The following is a 22,399-nucleotide window of genomic DNA, read 5'->3' as shown; positions in this document are numbered from 1 at the left end:
CTAAACAATTTTTTAAAATAACCCTGACCTTCCATCTTAGAATACTGGGCACTGGTTCCATGGCAGAAGAGTGTGGTATGGTCTAGGCAGTGGGGGGTTGTGACTTGCCCAGGCTCACACAGCTAGGGAGAACCTGAGTCTTTTCACATTCAATGTCACCAAGTGTTCTCAGTTCTTCACACTGTATTTTTAATATACTTTCCTCTCCTCTCATGCTACCACCCACAGCACACAGGATCATTAAAATGCTTCCCTGGGGGCAGCTGGGTAGCTCAGTGGATTGAGAGTCAGTCCTAGAGACAGGAGGTCCTAGGTTCAAATCTGGCCTCAGACACTTCCCAGCTGTGTGACCCTGGGCAAGTCACTTGACCCCCATTGCCCACCCTTACCACTCTTCCACCAAGGAGCCAATACACAGAAGTTAAGGGTTTAAAAAAAATGCTTCCCTGCTGTACTGTATTTCTAAGTCTACTTCTTCCTTGAAGTCTTTATCAAGTGTGACCACCCCTCACCTCAAACAAAGGTCCCGGGGGGGGGGGGGGGGGGCAGGGAGCTTGTCTTATTTTTCAGCCCCAGCTAATGGAACGTGAGCAGTCCATCACAGTGCAGATGCTTCTCTCATCTTGAGCAACTCTTGCTCATCTCCTTTAATCTGCAATGTGTGTGGGAGCCTCCTCAACTAAACTGTATTTGATAAAAACTTGCTGAATTGTGTGACAAAAAAGAAACACACCAACATCCAGTGTTTTCTTTTTATTGAGACATGGAATTTTCGTTCCTTTTCATATAACTTATCTAATTAAAATATTCATCTTGGTAGTTACCACAAAAAAGTAACATAGAAAATTCTATTTACATCTGGGGACCAAAATACAAATGTAGAGCAGGCCAACACCTGACCCCCTTCCCTCCCACCCCAAACAAAAACCAAAGCCCCCAAGAAACCACTCATTACACACACCAAAGATCACAAAGGATTAGTTTGGTGGGCTGCACGTAGTGTAGCACAGAACATTTGAAATTGCACAAGTGAAGGATCAGAAAGGCTGAGAAGCTGGACTTTTTCACCATTAGCAGAAGAGGCTATGTATACTTTGCATGCCCTTCCCACCTCCCTCTTCCACCCGGGCATGATTCCCGTCTCAGAAATACTCAGGAGAGGCAGGATGGCCCAGCGGTGTACACTAGAATGGGATAAGCGGGAGTAGATACTGGAGGGATTGATCCAACATCCAATAGGCTGAATCCCTTTAATTCCCTCCCTTTTCTAAAGCCACTGATATAGGAACTTCCTACAGACCCAACTGAATCTCTGACATCACAAAATGGTTTCAGTGGTAAAAACCCCAAAAACGCACAGTTAAAAACAGACCAAGGATAGTGGACACAGAGGGTGACCTATCTTGCCTCTGTAGTCTCCAGGCTGATCCTCAGCTTCATCTGGTTTGAGGCTGGGCCAGATAAAGGATGGGATGGGGAAAGGTGTGGAGGAGAAACAGCAGAAAATACCTTGTTGTCCTCGAAGGCCGAGCCGAGGTTATTGATGCAGTCACCACTGGCGTGGCTTAGAGGCACATGCACCCAGAGCTCCGCACCTTGGCCCAATGCTCACTTGTCTGGAACCTCCAACCCAGAAAGCATGCCGGCTTCCAGGGTGTTTCAGAGTACTTTGGAAAGAGGTCTGGCCCTGCGGCCTTCCCAGGCTGGGGGGGGTGGGGGTGGGGGTCCATGGTTCAGGGGAGATGGGGGTGGGGGAGAGGGCAGAGGAAGCTGCTGCTACAGTGTGCCCTGTAACAAAACAGGCTCCTCGGGCTGATCATGGGGCTTCTTGGGCTAGGCTTGTAGCAGCCAAATGTGCAACTTAAAGAGTTCCTGCTTTCAAGTCTAACTCCTATGTGGCATTCAGGCAGCAGGCTCCCTTCTCTGGTTTGACTCTACAGAGTCCCTGATTCAACTCCTCCCAACATTTCAGTTTGAGCTATTTGCCAGAATTTCTATTCAGCATGACGTTACGTTGGTGGCAGCCGGTGCCAGATTCCTTTTCTCCTTTTGGTTTACTGACAAAGAAAGGGGCAAGCAAGGTCCCACTCAAGTCAAATCTTTCCCTCCAAAAGCAGAGGCTTCTACTGTATGTGTTGACCATGTGAGCTCTAAAACTTTCCAGAAAATCCTGAAAGCTACTGTGCTCTTCTAACACATGATCTTACCATTTTCTTTTTAAACTTACCTCCAAACACACTGCTCTCTTTTAAAACCATTCGCTTCCAGCAATAATTCACAGGGAGCAAAGAGATTAAAGTGCCTAACTTTAAAAAAAAAAATCAGGAAATCTTTTCCTGGGCTATATGAAATATGGAAACAAGTAGCTGCCTGTTTCCACCCTTCAGTGGGGAGAGGAGGAGTGAAAAGAAAAAAAATCTTTTAAAACTATTTGAGGCAAGAATAGAAAATTCTGAAATTGCTTGGGGGGGAAGGGGGGAAAGAACAGGAAGGGACAGACTGTGCAAATCAAGGTTTCTCCCCCAGGATGTAGGTCTTGCACTAATACTCAAATAAAGCACAATAGGACAGATCAAGAGAGTTGAGGAAAGAGTCCCTCACTTTTCCAAATAAGCGCCTTAATAAATACTATTTGATGATAACAGTTAAGTGAGAACACAAGATAAGCATCTGTACAGGAACTGAAAAGCAACACCAGGAAAATCTCCCACCTGGGGTTAACAAACAAGAACACATTAACAGTTTTCAAAATCTGAGAGCTATTCAGAGAGAGACAAACTGTCCTGTAAGGGAGAGCATCCCAGGACTCCCAAGGCTTTTCCAACACACACAACAGGCACCAAAGGAGGCTCCCTAATTGAGGGGGGAAGGGGAAGGCCCCAGTCTTCCTTTTGGAACAGCATCCCACCCTGAGAAGAGGTGGTGTGACTGGGCTGAGTTCAGGGGATTTTCTGGCCTTGACTAGACTTGCATCCTGTCCTAGTGCTAGGAAAGAAAGCAGCCTGAAACAATATAAAGGAGGAGGGAGAGAGAAAGAGAGAGAGAGAGAGAGAGAAAGAGAGAAGAGTGGGGAGAAAAAAAGGCAGGAAGAGACTGAAAGATAGAGAAAGGGTGGGGAGGAAGAAAAAATACTGGGGGTATTATAAATACAATCTGGGGAAATATTTATTAATTAAAACTATTTTTCATAGTTTACAAAGAGGTTTGCTAACAAGGTTGAATTGACCTTAAAATCCTCGGGAGTCCCAAGGCTTCACATCTTTCCTTATAAAGTCTCAAGTGCTCTCTCGGCAGGGAGGCAGGGGCTGTGTGCAGGTAGTTTACAGGCACTAAACCTGGAGAAATGGTTCTGTCAATCCTTGGGCAGGTTTTAGAGATGTGTGTGGTAGCAACTGGCTCCATGGAGCAAAATATCCTAGACTTCTCTGTGAGGTTCACTCTCCCTCTTCCCTCCCTCCCTTCTCTTCTTCCAGGAAGGCTTTATCTCCGGGAGAATCTATTCTTGAATGCCTTGATCGTCTTGGCCATCATTGGGGCAATTTCTAGGAGAGAGAAGACAAAATGAGGTTAGGCCTGACTACTGAAGGCTTCCATCTCTATGGCCTCCAATTTGCTAAGATGCATGGCTAAAGGGTGGCTTGGGTACTATTCTCACAATCTCAGTGCTGAACAAAGACAATACCAACCTTACCTAAATCCAGAAACACTGATATGACCCTCTTGTAAAATTCCATAACATTTCAAGAATATTTAACTTTTTAAAAAAGTTAAACACTACCCCCCTTTAAATGTCAAAGCATTGCGTTCTACAAGGGTCCTTTAGGGACCCTCCTAATTCCAATAGTCAATAATTAGAAAAGTCTATGGAAGATTCAAGTAAAGGAAATGCTGGTAGGATCCATATTAATAAAAACGCCAAGGACCCAGACTTTACTGAGTTTCTACAGTGGTCATAGCAGGGTGCAAATGTAGAGTTAGAGGCCCCAGTCAAATCCCAGCTTCACCACTTCAACCCCATGTAGCTGAGTACAGGCCTATTTTCTTCATCTGTAAAATAAGAGCATAACGGCCTCTAAGGTCCTTTCCACCTCTAAATTTATGATTAAAGAACAAGTAATCTGATGGTTCATCAAGTTGCCATGTCTGATTCTACCCATAGTGGTCAAGGCAGCAAGTGGATGAGACTGAGCTGCCCTCTACTGGCTGAGCCAGACACTGCTGGTCAGATTTCTGAGCTGGGCGGGAGCCTTGAGAGATCTTCTCCAACCCATGACCGGAGCCTCCTTCCAAGGACCCATCCACCAAGTACTATGCATCAGAATGGTGGCCCTCCACCACATACAATGCTCCTACTCGCACTCACTTTTCACAGGTGGTTTCCTAGGATCATAAGACACTGTGCTGCTGACTGCTGAGGAGACCGAGTGGGCACTGCTGGTGCTCGGGCCATCGTATGGCTGTCCATCTTCAGCACTGTTGTAGCTGCCCCCGCCGCTGCCCCCACTGCTGCTGCTACTGCAGGGGTAGCTGCTATTTGAAGTGTATGGGGCAGGCTTGATCCTACAAGAGAAGGCCCAGGCAGCTGAGTATCGTCATCAGAAGGCCCTTTCCCTTTCCTGCCTAATTCATTTTCCATGTTCAGAATTCTAGCCATCAGCATACACCTTTCCCAAGTTCCCAAGGGACTTGGCAGAGAAGCACAATTCCATTTTGGGGACAAGGAGATGGCCCAGAGAGGAAGATGACCAGTTCCCTCCCATTCATGGTCATCTCCCTGCTGAGCAACTGGAAGGACATAAACCCTACTTATGATGGCTACATGTTCCATGTTCTTTTCTATCCTGAGTGGCTGCCCATTAGAGCTAGGAATCAAACCCAAAAAGGACCTTACTTGATTTTTTCTGGAACAGCTGCTCCTCCAGTACCAAATTTCTCCTGTCGTCTTCTGACATCACGAGGTGGCTTGGCCACAGAGTTGACAAAGGCCATCTTTGCTTGTCGACCTATAGGAAAGCAAAGGAGTCACTTCTGGGTTAGAGGACATAAGAGCTATCATTCTTGTGTCACAGATATAAGATATGGAAGGGATTTCAGATGTCCTTGGACAAGAATCCCCGTGACACCTTCTCTCACACAGTCATCCAGCTTCTCCTTGGAGACTCCTAGTGAAAAGGGGGTCTTGCTACCTCCCCATGACAGCTCACATAATATTTGGATGCCTCTCATTATTGGGGAATTTTCCCTTAAAATTGAGCTGAAATCTGACTTCTCTTTAGTCCAAGACCTAAGACATGTTAAGATACTAACTTATTAATAAATTACCAACTCTGAAAACCTCCCTTTCACTTATACAGCACCAGTAATAGATGGCTAATACCACACAAACATGTGGGAGGCACTAAAAACTTTGGATCAGTCTGACCTGGACCAAGGCCTTGTTTACTCACAAGGTCAGATCAATGTTCCTGACCAAATCTCACAGCAACCTCCCCACCCCTCCTTACCTTTGGGCTTGTTGGCATGAGCAGATCGAATGTTCTCTGTCAAGAGGAGTAGTCGCTGCTCCCGGGCATCTTGGAGCCGAAGATACATCTCCCGCCAAGACTCAAACTCCTCTGGTCTCTCTCTCTTAAAGTCTCGATGACAGTGAATCTTCCATAGCTGATCAGTCTCTTCAGTTAATACCTGAAGCCAAAACACAATAACTTTTAGATTTTTTTTTCCCTTAAGAAAGGTTGTCCCAAACACTTCTCTGGATAACATGGCATTACTATGTATGTGGGTTTAAAAGTTGTTTTTTTTTTTTTTCGGGTAAGAATTCTTCTCACCCTTCTAAATAGAGCATCATGGCCTGGGCAGAAAACCACCTGACAACACTCCTATGTGCCATTATACTCACACATTGTATAAGGTGCTCTGGTTTACAAAGAGATGGCCTTTCAGGGTCTTAAAGGACACAGATATGACCACATGACTCTCCTGATCAAGAAGCTCTGGTGCTCCTTGTCACTTTGGGCTAAACTAGACTACTGTTGAGCATTTCAAGCCCTTCACAGTCTGGCTGCTTCAATCTATCTCTCCACATTGATTCCACAGCACTCAATGTTCCAGCCAAACTGGCCACTGCTATTTTCCCTCTCACATGATGCTCGATCTCCTGCCTGTGCCCACCCCACAAATATCTTGGAAACATTTTGTATCTACTTAGTTGTGTGGGTGCTATTTCCCTCCTTAACCCAGAAAGGAGATTCCTGGAGGGCAGAAAGGCTTCTGGCTTTTTCTTTACAGCTCTACCCTCCTGCACATAGTAGGTGCTTTAATAAATGCTCATTGAAGTTCAAGAGCTATTAGATGCTGTAATAGCATTTTTCTGATTCTCAAGACAACCCAGTGAAGCAGTACCAGGACAATTTTCTTTGGTCGTTGCACTGGGAAGTTTAACTTTTCCCCTCTTTTCCTGGGGTAGAGAGAATGTGACCTCATTTCCTGTCACTACTTGACCTGGAGGGAAGGACAGAATGGCTGCCAGTCAAGAGATCATCAGACGGGGGGCAGGGGATGTCCCCTGCACTGCCCCCTCTGAGAGGCCCAGAAAGCCACAACTGGCTCCTGAGTTGTGATGTGTGAGAGTTAATGGATAGAGAAAAGATTTGATAAACTGAGGCAAGAGGGAATTTCGCTCTCTTCTCTTCCAGTTTTGTTGCTGGTTGGACTTCCCAATGAGCATGGTTAGGGGGCCCTAATAGCAGCCATAGAACAGCAAGCTAAATGGAGCAATGAGGAAAATATATCTCTCTCCTGTTTTTCCCCTACTACTTTTGGATTTATTAATTTACAGCCAGTCTCTTTTCCCTCTTACAGTCCTCCTTCCCTAGTTGGTAAGGCCCAGAATCCCTCTCAAGTCAAATGGCCCTTTACTTTTAACATGCTTCTAAGACTATATATCATAATTATCAATGGTGGTCCTCCCTCCCTACCCCCAGGAGGCAAGTCATTTCATCTTGGTTTGTCAGTTTCTCTGACTGTACAAAATGGATAATAATAGCACCTACCTCCCAAAGTTATTGTGAGGATCAAAAAAAACCTCTAAAGTGTTTAGCATAGTACCTGGCATGTAGCAGGTACTTAATAAAAGTTTCCTTTTCTCCTCTCTCCTCCCTTTACTTAAATTACACAAAGACAGGGATGCCCTGTCTAATTTTTGTTTCTTCCACATTCTAGCACTGTGTTCTTTGTACAGAAGATTTAGTAACTGTTGGCTGAATGTAGAATAAGTTCTTAATTTCCAGAAAAGAAACCAGAAGTTCAAAGACTTTCCCAATGTCACATGAATGGTGCATAGCAAAAGCCAAGCTCAAGCTCGAAAAAGTCCAGGTGTTATTTCTTCTACCCCAAATTGTCTCTCTTTTTGTCTGTTTTCTCTGCTGTTCTTAGCACAAAGAATACAACCCAGCCCTGGCCCTTGGGACCTTACAAATAATCGCTATAAGGCTCTGGGCTCCAGAAGACTCAGGAGCTGAGCTTTTGCTAATTCATCAAGACAAATGCAATGAGGCAGACACAAAGTATGATATGCACTTTGGCAAAATTACTCTCTTCTGACTTTCAATGCTATGAAGGAAATAGTTAAAAAAATCCTTTTAAATGAAATAATCAATGCAAAAAACCCCAAAACAAAACAGAAAGACTATATTCCAAAATAAGTAAAATTTGCTTTATGATAAAATAATTTGGATAGTTCTGGATCTGACCTATATTATTCTTTCCAACAACCATAAGCTTAACTGTTGCTTTTCTGTACCCCAGGCGTTCTGGTGGCAGAATTCTCTCTTGACCTTTGTGACTAGGCAGGCCCAAGGGTGCCAAGAGAGCTGGTAGTTAGCATGTTTTTCCTCTCTCTGAATCCCACCTAGATTCTGGCCCCAGAGGCTTACTGAAAATGGCAGGAGCAGGTGTTGAACACATGCTCACTTGAAGCCCCTGAGTCAAGCCAGGGATCAGAGAAAATAGCAAGTGCCTGCTGAACACTTAACTAGGCTACAGATATAGCAAATACAAGGAGAAGAGGCCATTATTCAGGGAGTGCAAAACATGAAGGTATGCCACACTACCCCACGGTCCCACACCCAAAGGAGAAACTCACATGGTTGCACTCCTCTATTCTATAGAGTTGTTCAGGAGTACATCTTTCCAAAACTGGTTCAAGTACAGAATAGGGAACACCTCCAACTTCATAGATTGCTACAAAAGAGGAACAAAAAAACAGGAATAAGGTTAAATGGAGATTCATTAACAACAAGATTAACAAGATTATGTGCAAAGTATCACACTTGAGGCTAGAAGAAATGCAACCATAAATAAGCCAGTCTCTGCCTTCAATGGGGTGATATGATAAATGAGAATAATGGTAAATTAACAAGATATAAAATGATAAGGAAACCAAATGAAGAAATTAACTTCCAACTTTGGGGCTTGCCAGAAGGAAAACTTCCCACAGTGCTGGACTGGGACTTGGAGGATGAAGAGAAACTGACCACACTTTGGCCTGGGCTGAAAACAGGAGAGAAAAGGAGAACACTCCAAGTGTAAGGAACAGTGTGAAAAGACCAAGCATCTATCTTAGAGCCAGGAACATCCCAAATAGCAACCATGGCAGAGCCATGCTCACTCACAGTCTATGTTATTATTGAGGACTCTGATGCACTGCTGGTGCAAAGACATCATCTTGGGCAGATAGGCACACTTGGAACCGGAGTAGACTTGCATTTTTGAGTTCATCCTACGCCCAGTAAATCCAGCTTCCTCGTCTTCATGGGGTGAGGAGACTGCTATAAAAAAGAAGAGAATGCAGAACTAAATTTCTCTCACAAGGCTTCCTTTACAAATATGTCACTGACAGACTAACCCTTCACTGCTTTTGAGAAGCTTAGACCAGCCTTAGCCAATTGGTAATCAAAATATGGTAAGCAGGATAGAAAAGTAGCCCACAGCAGCCCAGGGTTTGCATTCAATGGTCTCTTGTTCTTTGATGGAGCAAGACTAATTAATCTGATAATAGCTTATAGACCAACAAGATTGATACTAGACTAGAAAAAGATCTACTGGGGGCAACTGGGTGGCTCAGTGGATTGAGAGCCAGGCCTAGAGATGGGAGGTCCTGGGTTCAAATTTGGCCTCAGACACTTCCTAGCTGTGTGACCCTGAGCAAGTCATTTGACACCCCTCCCCCCCCCTTACTGCTCTTCTACATTAAAACCAATACCCAGTATTGATTCCAAGATAGAAGGTAAGGGTAAAAAAATAAAAAAGATCTACTACCACCTACAGGTTCTTCCCACTACACACCCAATATCCAAAACAAGTATAATTCTTTGCCACATCACCTCTGTTCAACAAAACTGCCAATTTAAAATATCAACTTTTTACTTAAATATGGACACCTCTCCACCCCCAATATATCAAAGGACCTTTTGAGAGAAGCAAAGAAACAACAAAACAAAAAAAAAAGCACTAATCTCTGACAGCAAAGATAACACTCTTCATTTGTCCTGCAGAAATCTCAAAGTGAACAGGTCAGCAGTATGTCTTAAAGTCTCTGGGATGCTGTCATGTGGAAAGAGATCAGGGAGGTTTGTTCTTTTTTAGCTCCCTTAGACACCACTTGGAAGCAATACACAGAAGTTCTAAAGAGGCTAGATGTCAGAAAGAACGGTCCTCACACATCCAAAATTGGAATGTACTGGCTTGGCTGGGTTGTTCTCCTTTCCTGGAGATCTTTTAGCAAAGACTGGAGAGTATTTGTTGGGTATACAATCATGGGGAGTCTTTTCATGTAGAGCTTGGACTAAGTAAATACTAAGATCTCTTCCAAATTTCAAAGTCTGCAATTCTGGAAGCTATTGGGGAAAAAAAAGTAATGCAGCAAAGAACTTCAGCTTTTCAGAACCTCATCTAATGGTTATGCTAACGCTTCTTTTCATAGTCAGAGATGGACTCAACTCCCATCTACCTTTCTCCATATTGAAGCAACCTTCCCATCCCCACAATGGAACCTACCTTTCCTCTTTGGCTGAAAGGAGGGAATCAGTTCAAGAGAAGGAAGTGGACGATAATTGGCCTGAATTGTGGGCAAAGGGATGTCTGGTAATGTTGGTGTCACATCAGGAGAGACCTGCAGAACAAGAGTGTCATTGCAGTCAAAGACATATTCTTCCCCACCTCTCTCCCATTTTACTTTCTGTCACAATAAGTTTTCTTTCCTAAGACCAAATCTTAAAACTCAGTAGATAGGCTTCTTTAATAAAGAAATAAATGGTATGGAAATATATGCAAAGGCCTTCAATAAATTCCCCTTCAGCACTGAAGCAAGAGAGAATCACTACAAGACACTAGAGAAAACAGAAAGGTTGAAATCTGAACTGAACAAAATCTACCTAGGCAGCAAAAAAGACCCAAAGCAAAAGATTGTGTATGTATATATATATATATGAATTAGGAAAAAAAAGAACCACTCCTATGAATCTTATAAATTTCCGTAAAATCTCCAAAAACTTACAAAATACAGAATTAACTTTTCGGGAGCAAGATTCTCTGATAACAACCAACCATCAATTTTGGAGAGACACTATACCTTCTTACCTTTTTGAGTTTGACTGAGCTGGTTCCAGAATGTTGCTTTTCTGCCTTGCTCTCATTCATCTTAGGGAGTTTCTGAACTGCACTATTTGAGTTTTTATGATCAGCTTTCGAACCGTTCTGTTTACTGTGAGTTTTCTCTGCACGAACCCCGGTTGTAGTTTTAACCACTTTCTTTTTTTTCCTCTGGGGTTGGTCATAGCTGAGGTATGATTCAAAAGACATGGTGGGCTGTTCATAGTCATCATCTACATCTGTCTCTCCAGCCCCTGGAAAGTGGCCTGATGTTTTTCTGTCTGAGTCAGAGATTTTAGATTTCCCTTCCCGTGTCTTTAAGCTGTTAGACCCTCCTTTTTCTTTTGACTTAGGAGAAAATTCTCCCTCCCATTTTCCTACATCAAAACTGTCCACACTGAGCTTGGTCTTTTCCAATTTGGATTTCTGTGCATCCTTGTGCTTTGCTTTTTTCATATGATTGACAGAAGCTCCTTCCAAGGAAGGGAAACTCTTCTTTTTGCTACTGCTGCCCTCTTTGTCCCTCTCTCTCCTGGCAGCACCAGATAATGCCTGCTTCTCCTTAGTACTGGTTCCTAAGGGCGATCTTCGACCCTCCTCTCGGGAAGCAGCCTTAGTCACTTTTTCTCGGCCCAAACTAAAGGTCTTCTCCTCTTTTGTATCTAATCGATGCTTTTCCTTCTGTGAAGTCTTGTGCTCTTTGCTCCGGCTCACAGACACTCTATCCTGGGGCTCACCCAAGCATCTCTCTTGGCTATTTACCCCTCGGTCCTGAAAGACATGACCATGGCTTTTGCCAACCTTCCGATGTGACACCAGTTGTTCTTCCTCTTCTTCTTGGGGTTGATCATAGTCCATGGAAAACTGCTGGGGGCTTGTTGTAGGCTGAGGTGAGTGAACATGACTACTGTCTGATAAATCGTGATCTGAGGCATAGAATGGGGAGGTTCTGTCCCATCGCTTTCTCTCGTCTCTTGCCTTGACTGTCCTCTCAAATTCTGAGAGTTTCCGATGCTTTTTCTCTCGGCACTCAGGACTGTGTGGCTGGCTACAAGAAGCCTTCCAACTTTCTCGATAGGCCCCCTCCATTTCTTCCTCCTTGGGAAAAACATCTCGTGGACGTTTTCTAGAGCTACTTCGCTCAAGGTCTTGCTCCTCAGGTTCAACACTCCTAAACAAAAGGGAAAAAAATTTATTTCATTAACATAAAGTCCATAAAGGCTCTAACATAACCATATCTTTCTGGAAAAAAGATCCTGTCACCAATATAAAGTGTAGATTAGAGCAGGGAACATCTGAGGAAAATATGAAACAAAGAAGATGACTATTCATAGCATGGCCTAGCATGGGGCAGGTACAGATATGTTGGGCAAGGCTGAAAGAACTCCAATTGTTTCTTTCCTTTGGGAGTCTACCTAAGTACCCAGTCCTCCATGTACATGTTATTCTGTCAACATTTCAGTTTAAAATCACCTGCCCACTCCATAAATCATAGCCACTCAACAAATCTCAAATTATGCCAATTACCAATAGGCTTTCTATTCTGAAAACCACTGCCTCTCTTTTCAGCCTGGGAAATAGGTCTACTGAATCCATTCTTGGATAGAAAATAGAAAACAGCTTCCAAGTACCACAATTGGGACAGCTACATTCTTTTCAGATATGACTACTTGAATCACTGTGGAGTTCACATCAGGATTGGGAACAAAGAGAAGATGGAAGCAAAAGGGGGAATGCAAAAAAGCAAAGTAGAAGGGAAAAGAAGCTGATTTGGAATCAGAGGGTATGGACTGAAATCCCAGCCCAATCACCTATCTATTATCCCAGTGACTTAGGTAAGTCACTGGGGGGAGGGGGGGTTGTCTTTAGGCCTCAATTTTCTCCTCTTTAAAAATAAGGAGGCTGAAGAAAATGATAAATGTTGGAGGGGATGTGGCAAAATAAGGATACCAATGCATTGCTGGTGGAATTGCAGAACTGATCCAGCCATTCTGGAGGCAATTTGGAATTATGTCCAAAGGCCCATAAAATGATACATACCCTTTGATCCAGTAATACCACGACTAGGTCTATATACCAAAGAGATTTTTTTTAATGGGAAAGTACTTGTACAAAAAATATTTATAGCTGCTCTATTTATGGTGGCCAAGAATTGGAAACTAAAGGATGTCCCTCAATTGGGGGATGGCTAGACAAACTGCTGGACAAATGGTGATGGAATACTATTGTGAAGGAATGATTTCAGGATGATTTCAGAAAGACCTGCATGCAGAGTCAATCAGCAGAATGAGTAGAACATTGTAAACAGTTACAGCAATAGTGTGGAATGATCAACTGTAATACTTAGCTACTATCAACAATACAATGATCCAGGACAATCCTGAAGGACTTATGACAAAGAATGTTATCATATCTCCAGAGAAAGAACTATTGGAATAGGAATGCAGATCAAAAGCACATGCCCCCCCCCCAATTATGTTTATTTGGGTTTATGTTTTGGGGTTTGTTTTATAAGATTACTTACAAAAATGAATAATATGGGGAAAAATTTAAAAAAATTTAAAAACATAAGGGAGCTGGATTACAGCCAAGTTAATTGAACAAGTATAAAGGAGATGGCCTCTAAGGTTCCTTTCAGCTGTAAATCTATGACCCTATAAATATTTCTGCAGTCACTCCAGGGCACTAGAATCAACCATGGCAGTATGGGTAAAGAATACCTTCATACCTTTCAACCTCCTGGGCAACAGGAACTAACTTCTTCCATCGAGCTACTAAGTCCTTGGCAAAACCTCCTACTTGTTCATGTTTCCGCAAACCATTCACTGTTTTCCCAACACCTGTTTCCTGTGAAATAGATGGAGAAACTAGTAAAAAGGGTTAAATCTAATTTATAACAGATTCTTTGAATTTAAATCACCTACTGTTTACCAAACACTTCCACCTAAGAAAATCTTGTTCTACAAATTTTACTATTTAGTTCACTTCTTAACCTAAAATTGCTGACTATACACAGTAGCAAAATTCTATGATGAAGAATAAAAAACATTTAACTTGGTGCTAGAGAAGCTTTTAAAAGTAAAAAGACCAGGGGGCAGCTAGGTGGCTCAGTGGATTGAGTCAGGCCCAGAAACAGAGGTTCAAATCTGGCCTCAGACACTTCCTAGCTGTGTGACCCTGGGCAAGTCTCTTAACTTCCATTGCCTAACCTTTAGTACTCTTCTGCTTGGGAACCAATTGGTTCCCAGGCAGAAGGTAAGGGCTCTTTTAAATAAATAAAATAAATAACTGAATGAATGAAAGAATGAATAAATAAATAAAAGTAAAAAGACCACAGTGAACTTGATAGGAAAGGTCTCTCTGACCTTATGTACTAGAAAGAAAAACTAGTATTCCAAGTCCCAGGTTTGCCAATTATTATCATATTAACACTCTCCCCCAACCCCCAAAACACTAATGCATGTATCATGCAACATTATGCATTATCTGTGTGCCATATCTATTAAATTATAATCCCTAGGAAAGAAAGGACTATTAACTCTTCTAGAATCCTGAAAAGTTCTAATACAGTCAATAGGCAAGAATAAATGTTTGTCGAAAAATGGGAAATCAAGGTGTAAATTTGGGAAAGTTTTCTCATTTCTGAATTTTTTTTCCTTTTCTAGAAAGAAAATGGAAATCTTCACTGGCCCTGAAGATCAAATGAAAAAATATATGCAAAGCACATTATCATAATTAAAGAGAAATGTCCTCTTTCCCTTTTATTTTAGATCAACAAGTTTTTATCAAGTGCCTACTGTGTATGTATGGAAGGCACTGCACAAGGAATATAGGTGAGAGAAGACTCAGTCCTTGCTCTTAAGGAGTTTACTGTCAGTATCTGTCAATACTCATGTTGGCTAGGTTCTTTTTTTATTTGTATATGGAGATTCAAAGCTGTTAAGGTTCTCTTACCGCAAGAATGTCCACTGTGATAGGTAAATCTGAGAGTCTCTTCAGATGTTTTAGTAGCTATAGAAACAAAAGAAAAATTTCCATTTACAATTTTAATCTCATTCATTGGGACACATGAAAATCTTTTCTCAAATAAAAATGCTATAGAATGCATTTGGAAGAACAATCAACTCCACTGACATTTATTATTTTGCACCAGACTTGGTAAAAGAGTAAAACAACATCCATTACAGAAAAATGCCACATAGGCCTGGCAGCAGAGGAAAAAAGGAAGAGGAGGAACTCTGAGAAAAAGGGCATTGTGCCTCCAGGAAGTAGTCGCTCTCTAGACTTTTTTTTTAAAGTAGGCACAGGCAAAGGAGTTTCCTGCTGAAATTTCATCTGCCATTATTAGAATTTTTATGTTAATGATGGATATAAAAGATGACTAAATAGTGGGCAGAACTAAATTAAATTCTCTATTTTTCTTTTCACCTTCCTTCCCTCCTGAGGCCACTGGGAAGACAGTGCTTTGTAAACTATTACCCTATGCACATTTGGTCTATTATTATTCATCTCAGTATTTACCATAACAGGGGCTCAATCAATTGAGATACTTTGTTGAGCAATTAATTGCAATGTTATGACTTAATGCTGCTCCCTTAATTCTCAGCCTGGTCCAACTTTCTCCAGCTCTTATTTACTTTCTCCCCTGCAGCATGCTTTAGACAAGTCTTCTGCCAGGACCACAACATGATGGCTGTGTATATTCAGCAGTGAATGCTGAATAGTGTGGGAGAGTCAGAAGACAGAGGATTTGGGTTAGAATTACAGCGCTACTCCTTACTACCTAAATTACATGGGAGCAGATCACTTTTCCCCTCACTGGGGTTGAGGTCCTCTTCCTCTGTAAAATAAAGGGGTTGGATTAAATGATTTCAAAGGTCCCTTTCCTAATGGTTCTGAAATTTTGATCCTATGGGATAATGTATTTGCCTGCCCCACATTTCCACTACAGACTTCCACCCTTTACTAACACAACATCACAAAGTCAATACTGTGATGACAAAGAGTGAATTCTCTAATACAAGGTCCTATTTGGAGTTTGAAGAAACCTTAGAATCAAGCTCATCTCACAGCCTAATTTTACAGATGAGAAAACTGAAGCCCAGAGAGGCAAAACAGTCTTGCCTAAGGTCTCATGGCTAATAAGCAGCCAAACCAGAGTCAAATCCAGGCCCTTAGTCTCCAAACCTGCTGCACCACTATATTAAGAATGGTGTATTTATAGAGGGCTGGGTCCCCTTTACCTCTGTATCCTAGGTCACTACTACAGTCTAATTCTAGCAAAAGCATAAAAAGTAACTGGAAAAGATTTGTAAATAAAATGCCTACGGTTAAACACAGAAATTGAGATGTGCTGATTTTCAATATGTCTACCTCTAGCTACCATCATTAGGCCTACCATAATGCTATTCCTTTCAGTACTTTCTGGGCATTCTACCTTAGCCTTGAACTACTATTTCTCTGTAAAATGAGAAGTTGTAATAAATCATCTCAAAGATCTCTCAGAGCCCTAAATCTAAAGTCCAGGCCATTGTACTTTCTTTTGAATACACCAGTGTTGGCCTAAAGTATGTCTTCATGTAGAGAATAAAGAAAAGAAAGTGATTCTTCTTACTGGACCAATAAACTGAAAGAGAATCTCAGTAAGATATTTGTTCTTTGGAGCAGCTAGGTAAGCACAGTGGATAACAGAGCACTGGATCTGGAGTTGGGAGGATATGGGTTCAAATCTGACCTCAGAAACAAGCTGTGTAACCCCGTGGCAAGTTACTTAAATCTGATCGCCTAGCCCTTGCTCTTCTTCTCTAAGAAAAGGAGAAAAGGGGCCTCTTTCCTATAGTCTCTTCCTTTTCAGTGAAGGATATGCATGGAATAGACTAGAGTCAGAAGATAAGGGTTATTAAAAATAATAATTTAAAAAACAGGTGTTGTCTTCCAGGGAAAAGTTTTACTTTCAAATGTGAGAGAAATATCAGTGTTTAGGATACCTAGGCATGCCTTATGTTTTGAAAGGTGGGAAACAATATGGTATAGTGTAAAGAACCCAGGATTAGGAATGAGAAGTCAGGATTTAAATCCTGCCTCTGTTACTGCTTGAGGAACTTTGGATAAATCACTTTTCCCTCCTATTCTCAGTTTTAAAGCTGGTATGTGGTGCTATGTACTTGGTTGACTCCAAGACCATTAAAGTAAAAGTGTTTAAAAATGATATGATCTACCCAAACATTGCCTATATACCAAGAAATTTCCAGGAAACTGCTATGACAAATTACCACCCCAAACATAAAGATATTAACCATGAAAATAAACCACCACACACAGTAAATAACAAGTAGAAGGAAACAGAAAAGATTCTCCAGACTTTTAACATTGTGGATGCCACTGAAACTCTACAAATCACATCTTATACGAGTCTCTATGACTAATGAACAAAATTTCCTGGGTCCCCAGAAATGCCAACAAGACTAATGACCACTGCTAGTCGTATGTTTATGGCCTTCTTTCAAAACCTACTTCCAAAAAATAGGAAGAAGTGTATTCTGATAAATCCCTTATGGGTCAGTCGAAATTTGGGGTTTGCCAGTTTCAAGTCCACTTTGTCTTAAAAATGAAGAAAAAGGGCCTTTTTCTTATAGACTCTTCCTTTTCAGTGAGGGGGATGAATGAAATTATAGAGAAAGGCCAGGTAGGTGTAATCTTTTTTCTGTCATCAGAGAATGGGTCACAGTGGATCCTACAAATGCTAATAATATGTTCACCTACAAAAACATACAAAAAATGGGTATACTAAAAACTGGTTAATCCAGAATTCTGTCAGCTGGGAATCTCTCAACTGGTACATCCACAAGGTTATGGTACAATAATGACAGATGCTCACAATCCTATCAAGATACTTGCTTTCTGAATCATATTCCGTATAGTTCAGGGCAAATGTGTTAAAATTCTTTGAATACTGACACTCATGATAGGTATTATATTAACTAACCAAAACAGAAAGTGTTAATCAGATCATACTATTTCCTGAACATACTACATTAACAGTTTACTGTACTATCAGCCTTAGGTAAAAAGGGCCTGGGGGAAAAAAAAAGATAAGACACAAATTAAGTGAGAAACTGTAAAGATAAGTCTCTCATACTCATATTACAGTATGAGGTGTAAATAAAACAGGCAAAACTGAAATATCAACCAAGGAAGATGTAAGGATTTTTTATGAGATTGCAAAATTCTAGACAGTGGTAATTACCAGCTTTCTAAGGTTAAAACCAGTACACATGTTTTTTAAAGTATGAATATGATCTGGATCATTTTAAAGGCAAGTCTCTGCATACAAATGCTAAAATTGAGGAGGTTATGGGTAAGCAAAATCCTGAGGGAAGAATACTTAAGAGACAGTTAACATGGAACACAACTAACCCCCCATTTTCTAAAATTTGTTTCCACTTCCTAAAATACATTTAAAACCTCAATGAGTCTTCTCATGGAGATATATGTCAAAGTACTAATGCCCTGCCAAGTCAGTCTCTTAGAAAGATGTCTGCAGACAAATAGTATCTACATTTGTCTAATGACCACATACCTTGACTCAAATACAGGAGTGAAAAAAGAGTAGAATTACAAATAGCCAACATTTAATACTAATCTAAGAATATAAATATGGAATATAAACTATGGATCTGTGTCTTGGTTTTGAAACCTATTTTCAGCATTAAGTAAAATACTGCTATTTAGTCACTTTATAAAAAACTTTGTTAACTACAGGATGGGACCTTTGTAGTTAATAAAATCTATACTTCCCTTCAATATTTCAAAGATCCCATGATTTCATCAGTGTAGCTTCTCATCTAATGTAGACTGAAATATTCCCATACTTTAGTAGCCACCTTCCTGAATTGCTGTGGCCTAATAATAATAATGGTAATAGCTAACATTTATATAGTGCTTACCACATGCCAGGCCCTATGCTAAGGGCTTTATTATCTCATTTTTATTATTATCTTAATTTATTATCTCATTTGAGCCTCACAACTAAAAGGTGGGAGCCATTATCCTCATTTTACAGTTGAGGAAACTGGAGCAAGCAGAAGTTAAGTGATTTGCACATGGTCACACAAACTATTGTCTGAAGTCAAATTTGAATTCAAGTCTTCCTGACTCCAGACCTGGGATTCTATCCAGTGTGCTACCTAGCTGACTGTATGGCCCTTTTGAGAAGAGTGAGGACTCCATTAATCCAAGTCCACTCTTCTCCACAAAATCAAAGTCTATATCCAGTGTTAGCTGATACAAAGAGATAACAGATTTACTTCTTGTTCAGTAAGCCCTCGTTATAATACATCTGCTGATGTCACAGTTTTCTGTTTCTTTTTTTGTCTTTGTTCCCCCTTTACTCCCCACTGGGGCATATGTGCCTTTTCACACAGTAGGGTGCTTGCTGAAAAAATGATGGGTAGATTTGTATAAGGTATGATTTCAGCAAAGATTTTTAAAGCTTTGAACAAACCTTAGCCTGGTGTTTGAATCCTGGCTGTGTGACCTTATGGAAATTATTCTCCCTTTCTGGGCCTCATTTACCTCATCTGGAAATTTTTTAAGATCACTCCTTTTGGCTCTTAAATCCTATTATTATTATGATGATGATGATGATGATGATGATGATGATGATGATGAAGGGCTAATGAGGAGTGTCTTCTTTTCCCCAAGGTATACAGTTGCTCCCAAAGACAAAATGTAAGGGGGGTAGGACAATGGCAAAAGGTAGGTCTGAGTAGGATACAGCTCATGGTCCTATGCCCACCTAAGCATTTCACCAACAGGTCATATACCATTGAGGGTATTTCTTCTCACTAATCTAGTTACACCAGGAAGGGGAACTCCATTAAGAACTTTTAATCTGCTAAGCAGAATTCAGCCATCCTCACAAAAATCAGTATTTATTAATCTGAAAATGTGAATGTAGTGCTGTCCTTCCAGATACATAGAAATCTTAGGTCTTCTGTGATAAGCACACATTAGAACCTTATCTATAATGCTAAAATAATTTTATGTCCAGTAGAAATATGCATGGGAGGAGATAATCAGAATTTAAGTGAGCAATATTTTTTTAAAAAATTTCAAGTTATCTAGCTGTATAATGAAACACAAAGAACAAACTTGTCCATTACCAAGGAACATGACAGGACTAGAATTCAGGTTCTTAGATTTAAAATCCTATCTCTTTCTACTACATTATTCTGCCAAATAAGATAAGATGGCTTCCTAGAGAACTGCTGCTTTGAACTGAATTCTGAATGAGGAGAGTTAATTAGTTTAGTAGACAGAATATAGAGGCTATTTCAGGCTTGTACAGATGCATAAAACCTGGTTTGTGACAAATGAAAAGCAGGCTCACACAGGTCTGAGGCACCCAAGGGGAATGTGACTTTCACTAGATCCTAAATATAAAGATAAATTGTTAAGAGGGCAGGAACAAAAACTTTTTCCAGCCAAGATACCATGCTATGATTCCAAAAAATGTCCATCCACTAGCTTATTCTTGGATCATTAAGTTGGAAATTTGTTTATACCAAGAGATTTAAATGTATATCTTAGTATACAATGTACACTGACTACTAGAGAAGGAGAGGAGTGGTGCCCTACTGGAAATCTTTAGAGGGGGTGAAGAGCAATATAATATAGAAGTTCAAACATATATACCATTTAAAATAGAATGCAATTTTTAAAAAAGGCCTCTTGGATGAAGTTTGCAGTAAAGACCTGAAAGCTGGTCTTTTAATTCAAATACTAAAAAACAAAATGTTTATTCTGCTAAGGGCCTTGGATTTCTAAGCTTATAAAATGAGGGGTTTGGACAGAATAGTATTACACTGCCAATTTCCAGGTAGCTGTAACAGTGAAATGTTTTAAAATAATTTTTCCAAAAGCAAATAAGGATTCTTTTAAAGGGAGAGAAGCAAAGAAAAGGCCAGTGCTATTTTCAAATAAGGAGGCCATAAAAAAGTCTATATAGTCACCAAAGGCCACACAGGAAAGCTCTAGCATAGTTTGTTTTGGGGATCCCAGGCTGACTATTCAGAAGTCAAAAGGCAGAGTAAGCTGAGATGGAACAAGGAGCAGAATGGGAGGCTTGGGACAATTTAGCCGAGACCCAGGGCGAGAGGAATGTTCGTGAAGAGGGGAAACAAACAAGTCCGTCCCTTCTGCACGAACTTGTCCCCTCCCAGACCGTGCCACGGAGCCCTGGCAGCCTCGGGAGCAGACGTCCCGGGACCGCACGGCTCGTGCGGGTCTGCCTACGTGCTGGGCCGCGACCAACTCCCTGTCCAGAGGCCCAACCAAGTCAGCGCAACCTAGCCCAGAGGCCAGGACCCTCGGGAGTCGCCCCAAAGGGCTCCCGCCCCGCCCCCCTTTCCCAGAACAAACTTTGAGATCCTAGAGCCCGGGGGGAAGGGCGGGGGCCCTCGGGCTGCGCTCGGGGGTGAATGCCCAGCGTTGTTATTGGTGGGGAGCCGTCGGGGAGCGGCCGACCAAAGGGGGCCGAGCCTCCCCGAGCCCGAGGCTGGGCCCGACCGAGACCACGCGCCGCCCGCCGCCTCCCCCGGCGGCCTGGTCCGGCCGGTGCCCGGGTGACCGTTAAGCGGCTCGCGCTGTCCCCCCTCCCCCCTCCGGCCCCCGCTTCCAACGCCCCCCGCGGGGCCTCGAGCCCCCAGCTCCTCCCTGCCCCGCCCCGCCGGCACCGCCCCTCGCCGGCCCCTGCCCCGACCCCGACCCGATCCAGGTCCCAGTCGCGGCCCCGAGACTTACCTTCTTCGGCTCAGGGTTCCCGGCCAGTCTCGACTGCAGCCTCTCCACCACTTCCAGGACCGACTCCGCCGCCATGGTGGTCACTGGCACGGCCTCCTCGCCGGGACTGGGCTCGCGGAGCCTCCACGGCCGGGGGAAGGGGGGAAAAGGGTGAGGGAGAGGGGAGAGCACCTCCCGCGCCGCCTCCACAGCGCTGGCGGAAGCGGAACTGGCGCTTTCAGGGCCGCGAGGGAAGGGTGAGTGAGCCCTAGGGCTGGCCCCGCCCCCGACGTGCTCTGGCTCCGCCCTCGACGGCCGACCGAGGTGTGAGTTCGCCGGAGCAGGTGCGCTCCTCTCTCTGCGCGTGCGCGGCCGCCCGCGCCCAGACATATGGCACATGTAGAGCCGCTGCCTCTCCTCGAGGCATCACCCCGGAGCCCCAAGGGTCCTTCCGCCTTTCAGTGAGGACCAGAGAGCGCCAAAGGCCCAACCGGCTCCGGCTGGGTGGCCTGAGCCTGTTCCGCAGATCGGGCCGACATCCCCATTAGCAGTGTCAGCCCTCCTGCTGCTTCTAAGCATGCCCAGGGCTCTCCTGTTCTTACAAAACAGAAACAAACAAAAAACCCAACCACCCTTCAGATAACCTTATCCATAAGCCCATAGATTCGAGAAATGAGGGATTCCATCCATTCATTTTAGAGGTGAAGAAACTGAGCATGAGGTCACCACACACTGGGCCTAAGGAAAAGCTGGGATGCAAACAGGTCATCCAGGCCTCTTTCAACTCCTGCTTAGTCATCCCACTTTATCCTCCTCCCTTCACAGCCAGAACCCAGGGAGGAAAAAACCCAACAAAGCAAAACTCACATGTGCTTGTTGTCTCCATTCCTTACTCCTTGACTCCTTAAAATCTAACTGCCAAACCTACCACTGGACCTAACCCGAGGGGGACAAACAATTCCTTCAT

The 22,399-nt window shown here is 42.6% G+C and overlaps 1 protein-coding gene across 2 annotated transcripts; it reads right to left on the bottom strand.

Annotated features, from left to right (window-relative positions):
* Positions 1–3,147: 3,147 nt before the first annotated feature.
* Positions 3,148–21,635, bottom strand: ELOA (elongin A). 2 transcript variants are annotated; one of them, XM_044671328.1, is made up of 11 exons: positions 21,454–21,635; positions 14,605–14,661; positions 13,379–13,497; positions 10,639–11,821; positions 10,057–10,171; positions 8,673–8,828; positions 8,144–8,241; positions 5,505–5,685; positions 4,892–5,003; positions 4,364–4,560; positions 3,148–3,542 (listed from the first exon to the last, which is right to left on the bottom strand). In XM_044671328.1, exons 1-11 carry the CDS (start codon positions 21,526–21,528, stop codon positions 3,481–3,483), a joined length of 2,355 nt encoding a protein of 784 aa, XP_044527263.1. In that variant the 5' UTR covers positions 21,529–21,635; the 3' UTR covers positions 3,148–3,480. The 2 variants fall into 2 exon arrangements, with proteins under 2 accessions (XP_044527263.1, XP_044527262.1); XM_044671327.1 differs by having other exon boundaries at positions 8,673–8,825; positions 21,454–21,572.
* Positions 21,636–22,399: the final 764 nt, after the last annotated feature.

This window comes from Gracilinanus agilis, chromosome 3, assembly GCF_016433145.1.
Source record: "Gracilinanus agilis isolate LMUSP501 chromosome 3, AgileGrace, whole genome shotgun sequence".
Lineage (NCBI taxonomy): Eukaryota > Metazoa > Chordata > Mammalia > Didelphimorphia > Didelphidae > Gracilinanus > Gracilinanus agilis.
Note: the sequence above shows the minus strand (reverse complement) of the source record. Positions and strands in the feature narration are given on the sequence as shown.